Genomic DNA, 22,169 nt, shown 5'->3' with positions numbered 1-22,169 from the left:
TAGAGTTAAGTTAGATTTAAGCCAATCGACTAAGAAATTTGAGCTGTATTCAGTAGGCACAGTGTTGTGAAATGCTTTCATCAGACCATGGACTGCTGGCTCGACATTCCTTCATGACCTCAGACTCTACCAGGCCACCGGCCAGCAGCCTAACCACTTGTGACTCCAAATCTTTTCCTTTATTTCAGTCTTGTGTTTCACCTGAAAACATCATCACTCCATCCTCAATATGTCTCCATCACTCTCTGCCTGTGTTCCCCAGGACTTTCTCATAGAAACCTGTGCTCTTACCTCTCCTAACAGCAGGGAAGGGGATGTATAATAATAACGGTACCTGCCTGTTGTGAGCTGAATTATTTCTCTCCTAAAAAAAATTCTTATGTAGGTTGGGCATGGTGGTTCAGGCCTGTAATCCCAGCACTCTGAGGCCCAGGTGGGTGGATCACCTGAGGTCAGGATTTCGAGACCAGCCTGGCCAACATGACGAAACTCCGTCTCTACTAAAAATACAGAAAATTTAACTGGGTGTGGTGGCACACACCTGTAGTCCCAGCTACTTGGGAGGCTGAGGCAGGAGAATCGCTTGAACCTCGGAGGCAGAGGTTGCAGTGAACTGAGACCATGCCATTGCACAGCCAGCCTGGGTGACAGAGGAAGACTCCATCTAAAAAATAAAAATAAAAATCATATGTTGCACTTCTGACCCAAAGTACCTTAGAATTTGGCCTTATTTGAAGATAGGGTCTTTAAAGTAGTAATTAAGTTTAAATGAGATCATTAGGGTGGGCCCTAAACTTGATATGATTGGTGTTCTTATAAGATCAGGATATCTGGATACAGATGTACAGAGCGAAGACCGTGTGAAGACGTAGGAAGAAGACAGCCGTCTACAAGCCACGGAGAGAGTGACGCCTTCGCTCACAGTCCTCGGAAGGAATCAACCCTGACAACACTTTGATCTCAGATTTTGAGCCTCAAGAACTGCGAGAAAATACATTTCTGTTGGTTGGGTCACCCAGACTATGATACTTTGCTATGGCATTCCCAGCAGAATAACACACTACCTCATGCAGTTACTGGGAAGATAAAATTGATTAAGGCCCTTCAAACACTTGGACCACTACAAGAAGGATTAGCAATTAATTTCCAAACCTCTTAATCCTCCATCTTTCTCTTATTATTATTGCAGAACTCCTATTTGTGCTGCTATATGTGACCTGACATCAAGCTGACTTTTCCAAACCTCAATGTTCAAAACAAAGAAATGGAGAGCAGTGTTTACCTGCTACCTCTTTCCAGCAACATTCACACAGGAAAGAACTTCAGGAACTAAGTTCAAAGGAGTTGCCTAACAAAAGTTAAATATAAACTCTTAGAATAAATTCAAGGCAGTATTAACAATTAAAAGTAAAATTTACTATTTCTTCCCATGACCATGTAGGATGGAAACTCTTTTTAATTTTTTTATTTTTTTTTATTTTTTGAGACAGAGTTTCACTCTTGTCGCCCAGGTTGGAGTGCAATGGCACAATCTCAGCTCACTGCAACCTCTGCCTCCTGGGTTCAAGCAATTCTCCTGCCTCAGCCTCCCGAGTAGCTGGGATTACAGGCATGCACCACCATGTCTGGCTAACTGTATTTTTAGTAGAGACGGGGTTTTGCCACGTTGGTCAGGCTGGTCTCAAACTCCCAACCTCAGATGATCCACCCTCCTCAGCCTCCCAAAGTGCTGGGATTATAGGTGTGAGCCATCGCGCCCAACCAGGATAGAAATTCTTAAGCAAAGTGTTTATAACACACAGAAGTTCCCCAGTGAGTTTTCAGATATGTCCAGTAATCTGTTGTAACTAATAAACTAAAGACTATATACAGTTTACCTTCTCATATAGTGGCAATCTTGCTCATCTATCATTTTTAAAAATAATTGTACTGCTTTTACCGTATAATCTACCCTTTTAAAGTGTACAATTCAGTGATTCTTTCAGTATAATTACAGGATTGTCCACCTGTCATTACGTCATTACAATCTAATTTTAGAAAATTTTTTCCCCCCAAAGAAATTCTGAACCCATGCAGTCATTCTCTATTTCTTCCCCCTCTATCTGCAAGCAACCACTAATCTTTCTGTCTCTAGCTATTTGCCTATTCTAGATATGTATTTATTTACTTTTGAGACAGGGTCTTGCTCTGTCATTCAGGCTATAGTGTAGTGGTGTGATCATAGCTCACAGCTGACTGCACTGCAGCCTCAACCTCCTGGGCTCAAGTGATCCTCCCACCTAAGCCTCCCAAGTAGCTGGGACTACCAACACGTGCCACCATGCCCCACTAAGTTTTTAAAAAAAATTTTTTGTGGAGATGGAGTCTCCCTACGTTGCCTGGGCTGGTCTCTAACTCCTGGGCTCAAGAGATCCTCCTGCCTCAGCCTCCCAAAGTGCTACGATTACAGGCGTGAGTCACCATGCCTGGCCTATTCTGGATATTTTCTAGAAATGAAATCATACGGTGTGGTCTTCTATGACTGACTGGCTTTTTTTTTTTTTTTCTTTAACCTAGCATAATGTTTTCTGGATCATCCAAGGGAAAGCATGTCATTCCTTTTTATTGCCAAATAATATTCCATTGTGTGAATACACCACATTTTATTTATCCATTCATCGGTATATGTATGAGGGTTTCTACCTTTTAGCTAGTATAAATAATGATGCCATGAATGTTTGTTGACAAGTGTTTGGATGGATATGTATTTTCAGTTCTCTTGGAACTGGAGGAGTGGAATTGCCCAGTCGTAAGGTAACTCTATGTTTAACATTTTAAGGAACTGCCAAACTCTTTTCCAAGTGTCTATGGCATTTTACCAGTGACGTATCAGGATTCCAATTTCTCTACATTCTCATAAACAGTTGTAATATTTTACATTATAGTCATTATTATACCTTATTATGGGTGCAAAGTAGTATCTCATTGTGGTTTTGATTTGCATTACCTGAATGGCTAATGATTTTTAGTATCTCTCCATGTGCTCATTAGCCATTTGATATCTTCTTTGGAGAAATGTATATTCAAATCCTTTGCCCATTTTTCCACTGAATTATTTGTCTTTTATTGAATGATAAATGCTCTTTATATATTCTGGATTCCAGTTTCTTATCAGATATATGATGTGTAAATATTTTCTCCCATTCTGTGTGCTGTTTTCATTTTCTTGACAGCTTTGTTTGTAGCACAAGAGTTTTAACCTTTAGATACAACTCAGTTCAATTTATCTATTTTTCTTTTGTCACTTGTGCTTTTGGTTTTGAATCTTAAGAAAATATTATCTGACCTCAGGTCACAAAGATGGACTACTGTATGTTCTTCAAAGAGTTCGATCGTTTTTGGCTCTTACGTTTAGGTTTATAATCTATTTTGAGTTAAACATGTGTGGTATGAGGCAGGGGTCCAAATTCATTCTTTTCCATGTTGATTCCAGTTGTCCCAACACTATTTGTTGAAACTATTCTTTCTCATGTTGAGTTGTCTTGTCACCTTTGTCAAAAATCAATAAACATAATTAAACGTAAGGGTTAATTTTGGGAATCTCAATTCTATTCCATTGGTCTATATGTTTTTCTCCTTATACCAGTACTATAATACATTGTCTTGATTACTGTAGCTGTGTTACAAATTTTGAGTTTGGGAAGTGAGAATCCTCCATTTTTTTTTTTTTTTTTTTTTAAGATTTTTTGGATATTCTGGGTCTTTAGCATTTCCTAATGAACTTTAGGATCATCTTGTCAACTTCTACAGAAAAAGACACCTGGAATTTTGACAGGCATTGTGTTGAATCTGGAGATAAATTTAAAGAGTATTGCAGCCGGGCACAGTGGCTCACGCCTGTAATCCCAGCACTTTGGGAGTCCGAGGTAGGTGGATCACTTGAGGTCAAGTTTGAGACTCGCCTGGCCAACATGGTGAAACCCGTGTCTACTGAAAATACAAAAATTAGCCGGGCATGGTGGCATGTGCCTGTAGTCCCAGCTAATTTGTAGGCGGAGGCAGGCGAAACAGTTGAGCCTGGGAGGTGGTGGTTGCAGTGAGCCAAGATTGCACCACTGCACTCTAACCTGGGCAAGAGAGCAAGACTCCGTCTCGAAAAAAAAAAAAAGAGTATTGCCATCTTAGCATCTTGTGATCCATGAATATGGACTGTTTTTCCATTTATTTGACTTATTTCAACAATGCTTTGTAGTTTTCAGTATACAAGTCTTACACTCATTTTATTAACTTTGTTCCAAAGCATTTTATTCTTTTTGATACTATTGAAAATTGAATTGTTTTCTTAATTTTTGGAATGTTCATTGCTAGTGTGTAGAAACACAACTGATTTTTGTATGGTCTTGTATCCTGTAAACTTACTGAACTCATAGTTAGTTCTAATGCCTCTTTTTTTTGGTGGATTCTTTAGGATTTTTTATGTACAAGGTCATGGTATATGGAAATAGAGGTATTTTGTTTCTTTTTTCCAATCTGGATGCCTTTATTTCTTTTTCTTGACTGGCTGGAATCTCCAGTACTATGTGCCAGTCCATGAGAACAAACACGCTTATCTTATACCTGAACTTAGAAGAAAAGCTTTTAGTCTTTCTGAAATATTATCATGTTATTAAATATTATGTCAGCTGTGGGTTTTTAATAGATATTCTTTATCAGATTGATGAAGTTCCCTTCACTTCCTACTTTGTTGGATGGTTAGGTGTTTTTTTTTTTTTAATTATTACTGCGTTTTAAAATCATGAATGGGTTTTAACTTTTTTTTCTCTGAAATCTTTGGTTTTTGTCTTTTATTCCATTGATACAGTATATTACGTAAATTAATTTTCAAATGTTAAGCCAACATTGAATTTCTGTGATAAATCCCATTTGGTTATGGTGTATACTTCTTTTTATGTGTAGCTGGATTCAGTTTTCTAGCTTTTTTTTTTTTTTTTTCCAGAAATTTCGCCTCTATATTTGCCTCTATATTCTTTGGGGATATTGGTCTATAGATTTCTTGTAATGTCACTGTCTGGTTTTGATAATATTAGCCTCATATAACAAGTTAGGAAGTGTTCTAGTTTTTGGAAAAATTGAGAAGAACTGGTCTTAGTTCTTTTAATGTTTGGTAGATTTCACAAGTGAAGTGATCTGGTCCCAGTCTTTTTTTTTTGGTAAGAAGTTTTTAAATGACCAACTCAATCTCTTTGTTTCATACAGGTCTATTCAGATTTTCTGTTTCTTTTTGAGTCAGTTTTGGTAACATTTGTCTTTATAGAAATTTGCCTAGTTTCATCGAGGTTATCTAACTTTTTGGCATACAACGGTGTTTCCATAGAACCCTTTTTTTCCCTGTGAGGTCAGTAGAGATGTTCTCTCTTTCCTTCACGTTTCAGTCTTCTCTCCTTTTTTCCTGATCAGTCTTGTTAAAGGTTTTCCAAATTTTGTGGATCTTTTTGAGGAACCACCTTTTAATTTTGTTGCTTTTATCTGTTTTTCTATTCTCTGTTTCATTTATTTCTGTTCTTTATTCTTTCCTTCTACTTGTTTTGCATTTAGTTTGTTTTCTTCTTCAAGCATCTTAAGGTCAAGTTTAGATTATTGATTTGAGATCTTTCTTCTTTTTAATATAGGCATTTACAGCTCTAAATTTCCCCCTGTGCACTTTTTTAGCTAGATCCCATAGGTTTTAAACGGTATGTTGTGGTTTTAATTTGTATTTATCTCAAAATATTTTCTAGTTACCCTTGTGCTTTCTTCTTTGATTCAGTTATTTAGGAGTGTGTAGTTTAACTGATACCATCTTGTGTATTTCCTTACACCAATACAGCTTGGTTCCACCTGGCTCCTTTGTGCTCTTATTGTCAAATATATTACATTTCTGTATGTTATAGGACCAACACCACAATTAGATACCTATTGTTTTGTGCAATTGCTTTTTTAAATCAGTCAAGAGAAGAAAAATGAAGACATGTAATTATGCAGCTTTTATCATTACCTACATAATTTCCTTTATTGAAGCTCTTTGATGTCCCTGCTCATATATTTCCCCTTCTTGGGTCTGCTTAGGTCACTGGTTAGTCAAAGGTTGTGCTTAAACCCCTTAGTTAGATTTTCATCCTTTACTTTTGGATGTGTGTGTAGTTCAGAGGCTGCTATCACACACTGGGGAATTTACATTTTGTTTGGCTCTGCATTCAGCCAGGGACTAGTAACTTGGAGTCCCTCTTTAATCACTCCTGAGATGTCTCAGCCTCAGACATGCACACAGTCTTCCAGACAGTCAGGAATGAGAGCAATTTTAGTTTCAAGCCTGGCTTCCTAGGCCTCACCCCTGGGTTGGAGTAGCTTATTGTTCAGCCAGTGTTTGCTCAGAGGTTGTGTTCACACCTCTTGTGCCAGTGAGACTGTAAATGACTACCCCATTTTCCTAAAAATTATCTTTTTCTCTTTTTCCTGCGTGTTCACCTCTTACTTAGCTCTTTAGGAATGCAATTCTAACCTTTACCTTCTCTCCACCAGGCACTCCCTGCACTGAGAGGTTATCTAACTACATGTTTCCTTAGAAATTCTAAGGACCAAATGTTGAACCAAACCAGTCACTCTCTAGGATTCTCCCCCACCAGGAAATTACCTCAAGATGACAGTCAATTTACAACCCAGCTCTGCCCTCCATGGTGGCCCCGCGCCTCCTCCTCTCCATAGCACTCACTCCAAGTCCCTCTTAAAGGCTCTGCTTTCTGCCACCAAAGCTGAAGCGGTTCCCTTAAGCAGAAGCCTGTACCTCTTCCCCTCAGCTAAGCTCTGGAATAAAAGCCGCTTTCTTTCTATCAGCCCTCACTCTTAATGAACTGGACTGTGCAGGCAATGAGCAGCTGGACTTGCATTTGGTTACAAGCCTTCTGCCTTGTGTTGATTGGTCTGTGCACAGCTTGGGGAAAGCTTTCAGGTCTGCCCAACATCCTGCTCTGACTAGCCTTGAGTGGGTGAAACCTAGTGCACGTGCATAGCCTCCCCAACTCGCAGAATTGACTGTGATCCCGGAATTCACTGGGATCCCAGCAGCGCTGTTCTGGGCTCTTGACCTAGTTCTATGAAGCCGCTCTGCCGTTCCACTCAGATTCTGGAGCTCCAGCCTCCTTCGCTGCTCTCCACGCAGACGCCACCGTTTTGACAACACCCTTAGGCATGCAGTTCTCCAGGTACTGTTTCAAATAAAGTCAGTTCCCTCAGGCAGAGCTGCAAAGCTCTTTACGCTGACGGCATGCCCTCCCCCAATCCCACCACTACAGGGCCTTTTTCTAGGAATGACATCCCTGCTCTACAGGGCGGCACTGAGGGAGGATAATGTGGCAGCCCTGGTCTTCTTGGTTTGCCTTCCCTGGTATAGAATCTCTGCCCTGTGAGAGAGCTGGCAGGGGCAATCAGGCGTCTTATTCATGGCCTGCTGCAGAGCTTCTGTCCTTTAAGTGCAAGGAGGCCCTAGTCCTGTTCGCTCCCCTTGCTTGGAATAGATCTTCCGCAATAAGGAGCTGGGGAGGATGAGAAATGCCAGCAGCCCCTCCCTCCTGGTAAAAGAAAAACTCCAGCTGAATTAAATGTAAAGGAGTTTAATTGAGCAATAAACGATTCGCAAATCAGGCAGCCCCCAGAATCCCAGCGGGTTCACAGAGACTCCAGCACAGCCACGCGGTGGAAGATTTACAGACGAAACAAGGGAAGTGACGTACAGAAATCGGCAGTGAGGTACAGAACAGCTGGACTGGTTGCAGGTTGGTGTCTGCCTTATTTCAACAGTTTCAACACTTAGCAGTTTATGAGTGGTTGAAATATGGCCGCTGGGATTGGCTCAGCCTCCGAAAGTAATTTTTGTATTTTTAGTAGAGACGGGGGTTTCACCACGTTGGCTAGGCTGGTCTTGAACTCCTGACGTCAGATAATGCACCCACCTTGGCCTCCCAAAGTGCTGGGATTACAGGTATGACAACAGGGCATACTCCTAAATTAGGTTTTCAACCTTGTCTATTAAGCTAAGTTGCAGTTCATCCACAAGGACTCATACATAGAAGTACGGAGGCCTTCTCAGGCCATATTGAGTTTGCTTTTACACTCCCAAGGTGAAACTGCAGCCCCAGACAGGGTGTTAAGTGGAGCGGGAATCTCCATCTTCTTGATCGCATCTCTTGGTCACATCTGCCAGAGCATGGGGCCCAGAATAGAGCTTCTGGAGCTGTAGGGGAGGAGCTGTAGGTCGTGGCTCAAAGGCCACAGACTTTGGCTATTCCTCTTACCAGTGTTTAGTACATTTTTTTTTTCTTTCTTTTTTTTTTTTTTTTTTTTTGAGACAGGGTCTCACTCTGTTGCCCAGGCTGGTGATCTCCGCTGACTGCAATCTCCGCCTCCCAGGTTCAAGAGATTCTCCTGCCTTAGCCTCCCGAGTAGCTGTGATTACAGGTGCCTACCACCATGCCTGGCTAATTTTTGTATTTTTAGTAGAGACAGGGTTTCGTCATGTTGACCAGGCTGGTCTCAAACTCCTGACCTCAGGTGATCTGCCCACCTCAAGCTCCCAAAGTTCTGGGATTACAGGAGTGAGCCATCATGCCTGGCTGTTTATACATTTTCTCAAAGACTGTTTCTCCATCTGCTGTGTGTTTTAGGACAATTTCCGGAGACTTTATGACTTGTTTGTAGTTTGCTTTTTACAATACTTTTCAGCTGGGCGCAGTGGCTCACACCTGTAATCCCAGCACTTTGGGAGGCCCAGGTGGGCAGATCACTTGAGGCCAGGAGCTTGAGACCAGCCTGGCCAACTTGGCGAAACCACGTATCTACTAAAAATACAAAAATTAGCCAGGGTGTGGTGGTACACACCTGTAGTCTGAGCTAATCAGGAGACTGAGGCAGGAGAAACGCTTGAACCCGGGAGGCAGAGATTGCATGAGCTGATATCATGCCACTGCACTCCAGCCTGGATGACAGAATGAGACTCTGTCTCAAAAATAAAAATTAGTTAATTAATTAATTTAATTAAGTGTTTTTCCCCCAGTGAAATGGCTGTTTTGCTGGGGAGAATTTCAACTGAGCTTCATTCTGTGTCCTTTCCATTCTGAAAGTCCTGCTCATTTGCCAGCGAGGGATGTTTTGTGGAGTAGAAAAGAGGGGCTGCGTTTCTAGTTGGCAGGGCATTGCATAAACCCCTTGACACACACACTGGGTATGTGGCCTGTACCCAACTTCATTTCATGCCATGATTTCTCAAGCACTGAGCATAAAATAAACCCAAGCAATTTGTTCTGTTCTATGTGTACCGAATCGGTTAGCAAGATTTGGCTTTTATTTCTAATGAGGGAAACATGCGGGTTCTTTTTCAGTTTGGCTTCAGTAAAACATTCCAAGAGAAAGTATTCTACTCAAAAGGACCTCCTGAAAAACGTGAACGTTTTCACAAATCCAATACATTTTCCCAAGTTTCAGAGTTACACTGATGTGAAAAGGCTGTGCTGAAACAAATGTTAAGAATGCACAACTTCCTTTACTTTTCAAATTTTAAAAATACTAGTTTATAATATAATAATTGTTCTATAATCTCCCAATAAGTCTTTCTAGCAGAAATTTTAAAACTGAAGGAAGTATTGTTTTATTTATTATTTCATTTATTTATTTATTTTGAGACACGGTCTCACCCTGTTTCCCAGGCTGGACTGCAGTGGCCCAATCACAGCTCACTGCAGCCTTGACCTCCCAAGGCTCAGGTGATCCTCTTGCCTCAGCCTCCCAAGTAGCTGGGACTGTGCCACCGTGCCTGGCTAATTTTTGTATTTTTAGTAGATATGGGTTTTTGACATGTTGCCCAGGCTGTTAATTTTTGTATTTTTACTATGGGTTTTTGCCATGTTGCCTAGACTGGTTTCGAACTCCTGGGCTGAAATGATCCACCCACATCAGCCTCCCAAAGTTCTCCCGCAGGCATTAGCCACTGCACCTGGCCATCTTTAAAAGCTTCTGTGTTCCTTCAGACTTACTTAGGCAAATCACCTGGTTTCTCCCATGGGTTGCATTAATCAGTCGGATCACATTAGACCAGGAGTCCCGGACAGTCTAGTTTCATTATATTATGCAGACTTTCACATGCCACTTTCATAATTTTTACCAGTATCTTCACATTTTTTTGTATTGGTATCTAAAAGGTTCTCAAAGTCCTGCAGCAAAGACTCTCTTAAGCTTTCTTTTTCTTTTTGAGAGACAGGGTCTCATTCTGTTGTCCAGCCTGGAGTGCAGTGGTGTGATCATGGCTCACTGCAGCCTCGACCTACTGGACTCAAGTGATCCTCTTGCTTCAGGCTCCTGAGTAGCTGGGCATGTGCCACCACACCTGGCTTTTTTTTTTTTTTTTTTTTTTTTTTTTTTTGAGATGGAGTCTTGCTCTGTTGCTCAGGCTGGAGTACAGTGGCACGATCTCGGCTCACTGCAAGCTCCGCCTCCCAGGTTCACTGCCATTCTCCTGCCTCAGCCTCCCGAGTAGCTGGGACTACAGGCGCCCGCCTACCATGCCCGGCTAATTTTTTTGTATTTTTTTCAGTAGAGATGGGGTTTCACTGTGTTAGCCAGGATGGTCTCGATCTCCTGACCTGATCCTCCCACCTCGGCCTCCCAAAGTGCTGGGATTACAGGTGTGAGTCACCGTGCCCAGCCCCCCTCCTCTTTTTTTTTTTTTTTTTTTTTGTAGAAATGAGGTCTCACTGTGTTGCTCAGGCTGGCCTCAAACTCCTGAGGTCAAGCGATCCTCCCACCTCAGCTTCCTGAGTAGCTGGGACTACAAGCATGCCACCATGCCCAGCTGATTAAAAAAAAATTTTTTGGTAGAGATCGGGATCTCACCATGTTGCCCAGTTTGGTCCCAAACTCTTGACTTCAAGCAGTCCTCCCTCCTCGGCCTTTCAAAGTGGTGGAGTTACAGGCATGAGCCACTGTGCCGGCCTCTTTTAAGCTTTCTTTAATGCAGCATTTCTTTTTGGATCTCAGAATCATTTTAAAGACAGCATGTATTTGTACCTCAGGAGACACAAATGTTCCATGAAGCAGACGTCTCAGTTCCTCTCAGTATTTAGAATAACATTCGTTTCATTCAAAAATATTCCTAGTTTTTAAAGATGAAGAAGGTATTGCTTCCCTGAAAGAGGCTACAAATATTCAAATAGAGTTTCTGTTACCAGGTGAATTTTCTCATGCCGTCGAACACAGATCGCTTCAGAAGGTCATCATTTTCTAACCCCCCTTCCAGTCCTTCCACACTCCCTTCCGACCTGGCAGCAGCAGCAGCAGCATTTCCACCAGGTGACGGCCTTTGTCACTGCCAGTTCCACTGGGGGACACCGGCAGCCATGGACAAAGGAAGCCCTGGGCATTTGAATTTGGCACAGAAGCTGCCACCATGTGTCAGGCACTCTGTATTCAAAGAGTGAAAGGAAAATAGAATCTCGGAATCCCAAACTCAGGATGGCAAAGGGAAACTTCAGCGTGGGAACCGAGTCACACAAAAACTACTGTTCCTTCTGTTCCCAGACAGCTGTCATTTCACCATCTCATGTCACCGCCTTATTTCCTCTACTCCCTCTTTAAACGTTAACTTGATCTTGTGTAAAATGAAGATTTACTGAGCTGGAGACAATGCATAATTGCTTTTTTCCTCTACTCCCTCTTTTCACAGGTAAAATGTAAATTCACTGAAGCTAGTCAGAGCCTCACAAGAAGGTAATCATCTGCCTCATTGCCTACCCTCACTATTTTTCCCTCTTGCTTGCTCTTTCCCTTTTAAATACCAAAGTTCCCAAAACCCCTTTGGAAAAAGCACAGGCCACAGATGCTTCTGTGATCTGTGTTTTTTCCAGGAGTGTCCTTGACCTTGGCTAAATAAACCTCAAATCGATTGAGACCTGCCTCAGTCACCTTTTGGTTTACAAAAGTTCAATGAACCTGAAAGTTCTTTCAAAAAGCTCACAAAAGGGGGAAATTGCCTTGGAAGGGAACGACATATGTGATAAGTAATGCACTTCTAATTGTCACCACTGACACCTGCTTCTGTGTGGCCTGCTCAGAACTCGGTTTCTTGATGAAGAAAAACAAGGCCCAAATTGATGTGTGCTAATTGCACGACCTTCACCAGGAGGAGGGAGGCAGTGGCATAGAGGGAGTGCTTGGGGTTGCTGGATGCAGCCATAGGGCCAGCCACCCCTCTCCCACGTGGGATGCACCTCTTGTGACACTTGTCTTTCGGAAATTCTAACTGCCTCGTGGTTTCCTCTGTACTGTTGGCAGAAGTGGCTTTGAATTCTGGGCACCCCACGGCTCTACCTGCCTTGTCAGGAGTCTTACAGTGAGGACCCTCCCGGTCTGAGGCAATCCCTTCTTCCCTGTATTGCTCTGTCTTCAGGGCAGGGCTCCTCTTGTTACAGTAGGTAGCCAGGCAGACATGAGCAGGGCAGAAGAAACCCCCCCAGCAACCATCAGGTGAGATGGTCAGGTGGTTGTTACACTGTCTTTCTAAAATAATAATTGGTTACAGCCGGTGCCAGGGAAAGGCAGGCTCCCAATAGATACAAAACACCTAAAACTGGTGATCAGCCGCTTTCAGGTAAGTGCTCAGGAGCTGGGTGAGTGGGCTCAAGCATGCGCTTTAAGAGGCAAAATGGCGGCGCTTAACTGGTATAGGACCTTCTAGGTACGTTCAACTAGTAAGGGAAGAAAACCTCAGGTGAGCATGTGCACAGCTCCAGTAACACACTGCGCATGCGCCCCTTCCCAAGCGCTGGCAGGCCACTGCACATGTGGACAGCCCACCCCAGGGGAAGAATCAGGGGAGGCCTCCGAAAAATGCCAACGTATAAAACCCCAGGTCAAAGGTCAAACTGTGCACCTGATCTCTCAGGCCGCCTGCTTGGCCCTCTTTCAAGTGTACTTCCTTTCGTTCCTGTTGTAAAGCTTTTTGATAAACTCCCTCCTGCCCTAAAACTTGCCTCGGTCTCTCCCGCTGTCTTATGCCCCTCGGTTGAATTCTTTCTTCTGAGGAGTCAAGAATTGAGGTTGCTGCAGACCTGTTATGGATTCACCGCTGTTAACACTCTGGCCTCGGTCCTTCCTTCTCTTCTCTTTGCCTTTTAAACAATATGGAGGACTAAATCCTCTGATGGGTACCTGAGGGGCCTGCGCTTCCAGTTTGCAAATAGGGCACCCTGGGGCAATATGTAGCAGGTGATGGTAGGACTTCTGCTAAGAGCCTTTGAAAGAAAAATCGGGGGAACTTCCAAACCTACCATAAATTTAACAGCTGTGACTTAGGAATACAGTGGATCATTGAAAAAAAAAAAAAAAAAAAAAACTGATTTAAGAGAGCGGATATTCAAGAGTTACATCCTCAGCCTTAAAACAGAGGCAGTTTTAAAACAGGGACTCTTTCAGGGACCAATTACCAAACAGATGAGAGCTACCACCACCCACCTCCCACAGCTCCAACAGTACCACTAAGAACTAAAACAGTCATTCCTTAACTGACAGAATTAAAAGTAAAAACAAATGAACAAAATCAGAAATAATGAAGCTCTGGGAATACAACTGCTTAACCATTTCTTTGTATTTTTATTGATTTTTTTTTTTTTTAATTTCTGCCCAGTTACGACAACGAAATGGGAAACCACAATTACAATTCACAAATCATGGCATGAAAAACAACACACACCCCATCGGGAATTACACCAAACCCTTTCCTTCTTATTCATTCAAAAGAGATCCAATACACAGGTGTCAAATATGAGCACTGTCATTTTTTTTTTTTTTTCTTAGAAGGGGGAAAAACATTTATTTTGGCAGTGCTTTGACAATTCCTGGAAGTGGTTTTGATACCACAAGTTGCAGGAATAGAAACCCTAACAAACTTGGACGGCATTTGTTTGAGAGGCAAGGGACGCCTTGCTTAGAAAACATTCCTCTTGTGCTTAGTGAATCGCCTGTCGCCTCGGTGGGCCGCTGTGTCTTTCCAGGTGTTCAAAGAGAAAACAGAATTTCTTGCATAGACAGCTGAAGAGTCCTGTAGAGCACAGTGATTTTTCTGTCTCCAACCCTCCTCCCACCCTAAAACAAATTCTCAAGCTTCTCTGGAGCATCTTTTGGTCACATGACCCTCTATCATGGTAACCCTTTTGCTAAGACACATGTGACACCAAGGTTTCTTCTGACACTGCTTCTCTAGGGTTCAGATGACAGCACAAAACATCACTTGTCAAAAATATTAGATATTATGAATGTGGGCGTTTATGTTCATAACAGCAAATAATTTGCAGGGTGTGTCACCAAAAGGAGCATTTTCGTCATTTGATATGGTCCCTCGGGAGTTAGCCCAAAATCATACAAATAAGTCTTTTTCTAAAGACGGGTCAAAGTTGGTTAATTTGACAGTTGAGGAACTGTCTCATGCCAACTAAAAAACTCTTACTGCCCAACTATTCAATGGTCCAAAAAGCAAAGACATGTTACCATTCAGTTGTACACACATGCACACGCACACACAGACGCGCACACACACACGAGAACTGTGACAAAAGGATTCACCAGATTAATCGTGTGACTGTGTTCTAAAAGAAAACAAAATCTCAAACTTCAGGTGTCCTATTCAAGTACTAAAAAAAATGCAAACACAGTCTGATCCCATTTGATTTTTATGATCACAATAAATCATTCTCTGAACTGCAGGTTCTGGAGTCAGTGAAATTAACGCCTGGGGCACAAAATATTCTACAAAAATCGGTGTGTGATTTCTAGCAGGGCAGCCGCTTGCTCGTTATTTTAAAAAACATGTTGAGACTGTGGCCTTCCAAGAGTCAATACTTTACAAAAGAAGTAAAAGAGGAGTGAGTACCAGCAACTCACTCTTCTTGTCTGACGATGGCGAGAAGCAGTTTTATACATTTTCAATCAACCCACGGAGGAGGCAAATGTAAACAGAGTTTTTTACACTCTCCGAAAAACGTGTTACTACTGTAGCATATGCTGTTTGGCCCAATTAAAAGGAGAATGGAGAGCAATTTGTTTGGTTTGCTTTTTAAGTTTTACCTTGTGAAGATTTTAAAACAAGGATTTTACTAGTTCTTGGCAGGAGACTGTCCAATCAGAGGTTCTGTATTTATAAATATCCCATGTGGGATTATGCTCTCCAATGAGCATAACTGGAGTCGAAATTCACAACCTTAAGGTCTGACAGCCAGATGTGGAAGGTCTGCAAAGAGCTCTGCTAATAAGTAATATGTTTGCAAAGTGCTCTGCTAAGTAAGGTACTTATTAGGCAGAGCACTTTGTAAGATTCCGAACTGACTCCTGATTATCTTAAGCCATTAAAAGACTCAAGTTTTGCATGGACTTTTTGTCCTCTTTGGCCCCTGAGCATGCCCCATCTCTGCCCAGCACTAATAACGTGTGGAAAGCAAGGATTTCCCACCAGCGTGCCCCATCATTTATATAGGCAGGGACCTTTACTGAAAAGAAGGGAGGGGACACGGTCTTAAATGCACATTTAAGGTTCTTTCTGATTATTGGCAATCTCTATGAACCAACACTTAATCCATGGGCTAACAGAGACTTTTTTTTTTTTTTTAAGCTGAGGATTAAAGAATAAAGAAAAAACAAAAGTCTTATACTAAAATAAGAAATCAGCCCCATCTTGGCACAGTTCTCATGCAGAATATTGCACCCAGTGTGAACTAACGCTAGAAGCTTCAAACTGTATAAATTTAAATGTATTTGCATATTATAAAAATAAAGATAAACATATACATATTTTACACTAGTTATGGAACAGCAATGAACGTCAGTCGATCCCTCTTTCACATTTAACAGAACTGAAATCTGAGTGCTCTAAATACTGCCACCTGTACTGTAACTATGGCTTATATGTGCACGGAAAACAAAATCCCTGAGAAGCCATTCGACTTTTTTTTTTTTTCTTTTCTTCAAGTAGCGCGCTCCTTGGAGGATCACAGTTCTGAGGTTCAGGTTGTAAAACATTTGCTCCATCTTCTCGCCCATGCTTCCCCCACTACCCCCTCCCCACCTCTTCCCCAGTCTTCCAAAAAGCATCCCGCAAGCACGCGTTGTCACTCAAGTCCACAGAACACACTGGGGGGAGTGCATAGGGTCTGCCAGGTGCAAAAAATGGTCCAGGTGTCCAGATGCTCTCTTTTCTCCATGGAAATTCCACAGCCACAAACATCACTGGTTTCTGTGCTTTTCACCAACGTTCTTCCTGTATGGGTGGACAAGAAGAAAGCACAGAGATGACAAAAAGGTCCTGGACAATGCTACCCTCAATAAGAAAAGGAAGTGATGATAGAAATCTATTTTCTCACATATTTTTTCATTTCTACTTCTAGGACTCATTATAAATATGTAAATGTCAGGCAACTCATGTCCCCACAAAGGAGGAGTCATTTTAGCAGTCTATTTGCCAAACATTTCTGTTAGTGTGTTAAGCTCAGTTCAGCTATAAAGAGGGAACTGTACTAATTGGCTGTCACCACTTATTCCACTGTAATTTTATAGCTTAACTAGACCTCTAACAACCCAAAACTCTAAACATGGAACTGTTTCCTTTCAATAAACACACAGTCACACATAGACACACACCAAATAATCTTCTAGGAGAAGGAATACATACTAAAAAGTAAGATGTCTGTCCACCTAAAATGTACGATTTTACTTAAAATGTTATACATTAAGTTGTCCACGAAAATCTGGAGTCTGATCAATATAGAATGAAGAAACTACTGCAGCCTCAGCAAATACACAAAGCGGCATTCAGCTCCGATAAAATGGTTAGAGGAAAAATATCAAGTGTTTTTCTCATTTTTGCTTCCCTACAATGACATGTGATGGAATGTTTTGTAAAGTTTTTTTTTTTTTTTTTTAGCAACTTTTAATAAAATATACAAAGACATTGAAAGGAAAGGAAAAAGGAGCTATGATTCGTTTCCTCCAATCCCCCATCTCTCGTTAGGAGAGACACTGATTTCATGGACACTGATAATTCGGCATCTGCCTAAACACTTCTCCAGTCCATACAAAATTCAGTCATGGGCTCATTCAAGCATGATAATAATGACATCACCAAAACAAACAAAGAAAAACAAAAACCTCTCATTTACTAACTACATGCCAGGAATTAGGTTGTTCACTCTAGTGCATTATTTATCTTCAACTCCTAACAATCCCACCATGTAAGCTCCGTCTTATCAGCATCTTACTAAGAAGGGAACTAAGGTTCCAAAAGGTGAAATAACTTCCCCAAGGGTGCACACTAGCCAGTGGCAGAGCCAGGCCTTTCACTAGGGTGATCTGACTCCAAAGCTAAAAGAGAAGTTGGATATTTGGAGCCCTAGGGAAAAATTTCACATTTCTACGGCACTTTGCCATGATAATTTTTTTAATGCCTATTAATATAGTAAACTCCCAGAAGAGAGGGTTTTGAAAACTGCCTCAAATTCAATTAATAATATAATCAACCTAACTGTAAGGACAGCAGTGTAATAACACACGTTTCAACCCCGCAGCTAACTTTGGTGGTGTGAGTTTTGGGTTCACGTAGAGATGGGCTACATAAACATTTTCCCACTGAATCTAACAGACCTTCGGAAATGTAGACAGTCTGCTCCCCGGCCTACACGTAAGACTAAGAAACACAAGAATACCTAATCAAGTGCACCTAGAGGGAATATGCGACTGTTCAACCAGCTTGAAAACTGTTTCACATCTATGCCTTTTTCCACATTTGGGACCTACAGAAAATAACCATCAAAATCACCAGCCTTCTCTGTTTCTCCCTACCTCCCTATCTCCATAAACTTGTCCTCCTCCTCCAAGACCCACCTCAAATACGACTTCCTAGAACTTTTTCTGATTCTTCCTGGTAGAGTTCTTTCTTCCCTGTGCTTACGGGACTCTGTTCATACACCTATCATGGCAGGTACCATGTTTCAATTATAATTAGACTCTGACAAGTTTGTCTGGTTATGGCTTTGATTCCCATCTTCTCCAAAGAGGCTATTAGGTTCTGGAGGGCAGGATCTGATTTAGTGCTTTATGTATCCTCAACACCCGGCCCAATGCCTACTAGAGGATAATTACTCAACAAAGATCTGTTGAATGGATGGGTGTGATGAAAAAGCCACAGGTAAAAAGTAGCCAAGATACTATGAGATCATTACCAAAAGAGGAATATAAAAAGTACTGAGGAGAGCCAGGTGCAGCAGCTCATGCCTGTAATCCCAGTGCTTTGGAAGACTGAGGCAGACGGATCACCTGAGATCAAGAGTTTGAGATCAGCCTGGCCAATATGGCAAACCCTGTCTCTACTAAAAATGCAAAAATGAGCCGGGCGTGGTGGTGCATGCCTGTAGTCCCAGCTACTTGGGGAGCTGAGGCAGGAGAATCGCTTGAACCCGGGAGGCGGAGGTTGCAGTGAACCAAGATTGTGCCACTACACCACAGTCTGGGTGACAGACTGAGACTCTGTCTGAAACAAACAAGTAAGTATTGAGGAGACATGAAGAACAGAGTGACTGGTTACGTTGAGGGTGATTAGCGGCGGCTTCCCGGAGGAGCTGACCTATGACCTTGGCCTCAGCAACCAATGGGCCTTCACTGGTAGGAGAGAAGGGCAGCAGCCAGCCAGGGGACTGAGAGGTAGCCAGGGCCCACCATGGTTGACCTCCCACGGAAAGGGAGTGTCCTGTGTGTTGGCAGAGTGCCTGGGGTCTGATTGTGCAGGACCTTGTGAGCCATGGCCAGGAGTTTGAACTTGAGCCTGTAATCACCAGGAAGCCATCCAAGGCTCTTCAAGAGGGAGAGACGTGATGGGGTCTGATGTTAGAAGATAATTAATGTTGGTTTGAAGGACCAAAAGATAAGAGAGTAGGCAGCCAGCTGAGATTCAGTCACAGGAACCTTGGTAGAGATGGGGGAAGTGGTGGCTGGCAGGGGGTCAGGCCCTAGAAGGAAGCCCGAGGCTGGAGCTGAAGATATGGGTCAAATTCATTCATGTCAGGACACTGATGGGATGGGATAAAAGGTGTTGGAGAATTACTACACACAGGGAAGAAAGCAGAGGAAAGCATTGAGGCTCATGGACTCCTAGCTTGGGGCCGATGGTGCAAAGCTACGCCGTTGCCCAAGACAGGTCACAGACTGAGGAAGAACTTTGGGGAAGGAAGGCAATACATTCAGTTGTTCACCTGTGAAGCCTACAGGACATCCAGGGATGATGCCAGGTGAGACGTTGGAAACAGAGGTCTGGAGTTGAAGGGAGGAGCCAGCCCGGGGGGCGCCCAGCCCCCAAGTCCTCCCAGGTTAGGGAATTGAAATCTGCCCTTCCGGGATGCAACAAAGAAATTATGACTCAAGGTACTGAGACGCTTAGGCTGAAACTGAAGCCATGGCATGTTGTATTAACCATGTCTTTTATTTTCTGTATTCTGGTGCTTTCCTATCCTGGGCCTTGCAGACTCTGGAGGGACTGTCTCTCCCAGGATTAGCCAATTCCTAGAGATGGTAAAACAACTTGCCCGGAGTACACTCTTAAAATACAAACCAACTAATCCTGAACCCACACCCGGAACACCTCCTTTACTGGCTCTCACACTGTAGGCCACCATCCACCTGCCCCTGAGCCAGGTTCCAGACGACTAAGGCAACCCCTCTGCCCCAGGGCTACTGAGATTATTCAAATGAGCCCGTCCTAGACCTGCCTACCTGGTCTTGCCCATTCCTCCCCTCGTGCCCCCAGTCCCTTCCTCTCCCTCCATGTGACCATCCCGGTACTTCCCCGTGTAGTTCCTGAAGCTGTGGACCCACCTGATGTTTTATTTCTGCATAATACTAAAATTTTAAAAAAATGACTTCCTTTTTTGAACAAGGATCTAAGATCACTGTCTATGCAATATCATAGTAAATTAAGCAAAAGAATCAAGTAGTTCCCTTCTTCCTAATTCCCATAAGCAACTTGATTCTAGAGAAGTATAAGGTTTGTCTAGGATTCCTGTTCTCCAAAATCTCTTCATCCCAACACCCCCATATCCCCTCTAATCTCTCCAAGTCCTCAAGAGGGCCTTACCTATTTAAGAAATTCTCTCTGCTTCACGGAGACTTACCCTTAAAAATTGGTGCTCCTAAAGTCACAGTTTGGGTACAGTAAAAATGATGGCATAAGGAAAAGAAGCACTATCTTTTCCACTTAATTTTCCAAGAAAGTATGAAGATACCTAAGCAGAGAGGGAAAAATTCCAGTATCAATGTGGCTGACGGGAGACTAAATAATTAAAGAAACACAATTCCTCCCAGCTTGTTAAAACAGCAAGGCAAAGAGCTGTCTCACTCCTTACATAGAACAAAACAAATCAATGCAAATCAATGTGAACCGCCCCACAGGCAACGTCCACAAGCGGCCTTTTCTTATCAAACACCATCCCTTCCTCAGCCTCTGTATCTTAAAATTCTGGGGTCAGTGAAAAATTCTCCATTGTGACGAATTCATCTCACGCCATTGCTTTTTAAAAATATTTTATCAAGTTCATACTAATTTGTGTGCTATTAGACATACACGGCCTGTTTATTTGGTGATATAAAGGCTACAAACTTCATCCTTTTATAAAAGGCAAACTTCATGCCTTTTATAAAAGGCAACTGCAATTGGTCTTAAATGTCTTTATGTCAAAACGATGTTACTGCCGAAATTCCTGTGCAAAGTCATCACGGTACTTTTGAGAATAGTGACAAACAGCAAGTAACTGGAATTTAGTGGGGAACTTGCTTGAATGGGAACTCTACAGTATATAGGCAATAATCCAAGATTTTAAAAGGGAATTTTGAAATGCAATAACTCAGCCTTCCCTTCTATTATTATTAGTACTTCCTAAAAAAGGAGAAAGCTTAGCTCAACAATTTTCAAACCACCCCCACCTTTTTTTTTGGGTAATTCTGTAACACACGATCTGCCAAAAATCAGAATGAACTTCCTTCTTCAGTCTCAGAACTCCCACCACTCCCCACATATCAGAGCACAGACAGATACGGAATCGCGGCAGGAGAAATGTCAACCATCAGGAAATGAGAGTGATACATGCCTACTTCCTGTACATTCAAGGGTCAGTCCATTAAGAAACCACATATTAGAATGTGGGTCGCATTCCAGTAATGCCTCAAGGTAAAACATTTTCATACGATGACCTGTTGAATTTTCTTGGTCTTTTACACAAAAATCAGTAGATAAACTGGGTTATCTGGCAGGTTATCAAAGAGCCTTCAGTTTGGTGGAGGAGGGAGTTGCTCTAAAGCTCTTTGGAAGGAGAAAGAGAAGCATTCTGCAGGATCCCTACAAATGAAACGCAACCAGCAAGCTGTCATTTGTCCAGAGCTCACGTTCCCTGGGAATTGGAATATTCGGTCTCACCCTGAAGAGTAGCTGGACAGAGACAGGAATTCACAAATAAAAGCTTTAAAAGATTATGCGTTCTACTTGCTTCCTACCTTGCCCACCGGAAGTATATGTTTGCCCTGTGTTTTGACTCCTGATGTCAAGGCTCAGTACCCCTGAAATATCTATGGTCTAATTAAGCCGCCATGAAGAAGTTCTAGAGGAGGAGCTCTCCAAGCAGCTCCAGCTCCTCTCCACCATCCAGGAAATAGGGGGCTGGCAGTGGGAGGAGCAAGACAAGCCACTGTCTTTAGACTGAACTGTGCCAAGGATAACGTGTTTATGAGAACCTCTTTAAAACCAGAAATCGGCTGGGTACAGTGGCTCATGCCTGTAATCCCAGCACTTTGGGAGGCCGAGGCGGGCAGATCATGAGGTCAGGAGATCGAGACCATCCTGGCTAACACGGTGAAACCCCATCTCTACTAAAAATACAAAAATTAGTCGGGCATGGTGGCATGCGCCTGTAGTCCCAGCTACTCGGGGGCTAACAGGAGAATCACTTGAACCCATGGGGCAGAGGTTGCAGTGAGCCGAGATCACGCCACTGTACTCCAGCCTGGGTGAAGGAGTGACACTCTGTCCCAAAACAAAACAAAACAAAACAAAGCAAAAAGCAAACAAAAAACTGAGAAATCTGCTT

The 22,169-nt window shown here is 42.6% G+C and overlaps 1 protein-coding gene across 4 annotated transcripts in view; it reads right to left on the bottom strand.

Annotated features, from left to right (window-relative positions):
• Positions 1-13,630: 13,630 nt before the first annotated feature.
• The window catches only part of MFHAS1 (malignant fibrous histiocytoma amplified sequence 1), a 108,473-nt gene continuing 99,934 nt past the window's right edge, over positions 13,631-22,169 (bottom strand). For 2 of the 4 annotated variants that reach the window (XM_030937786.1, XM_030937784.1), the window contains 2 exons: positions 20,205-20,315; positions 13,631-16,306 (listed from right to left, as the gene is read on the bottom strand). Coding sequence is in view for 2 of the 4 variants with exons in the window: in XM_030937784.1 (XP_030793644.1) it covers positions 20,288-20,315 (28 nt within the window). In the remaining 2 variants the exon portion in view is untranslated. The remainder of the gene's footprint in view (positions 16,307-20,204; positions 20,316-22,169) is intronic. The other 2 variants (XM_010353444.2, XM_030937785.1) reach the window with 1 other exon arrangement.

This window comes from Rhinopithecus roxellana, chromosome 9, assembly GCF_007565055.1.
Source record: "Rhinopithecus roxellana isolate Shanxi Qingling chromosome 9, ASM756505v1, whole genome shotgun sequence".
NCBI lineage: Eukaryota > Metazoa > Chordata > Mammalia > Primates > Cercopithecidae > Rhinopithecus > Rhinopithecus roxellana.
The sequence above is the reverse complement of the archived record's forward strand: the minus strand, read 5'-3'. Positions and strand labels throughout refer to the sequence as shown.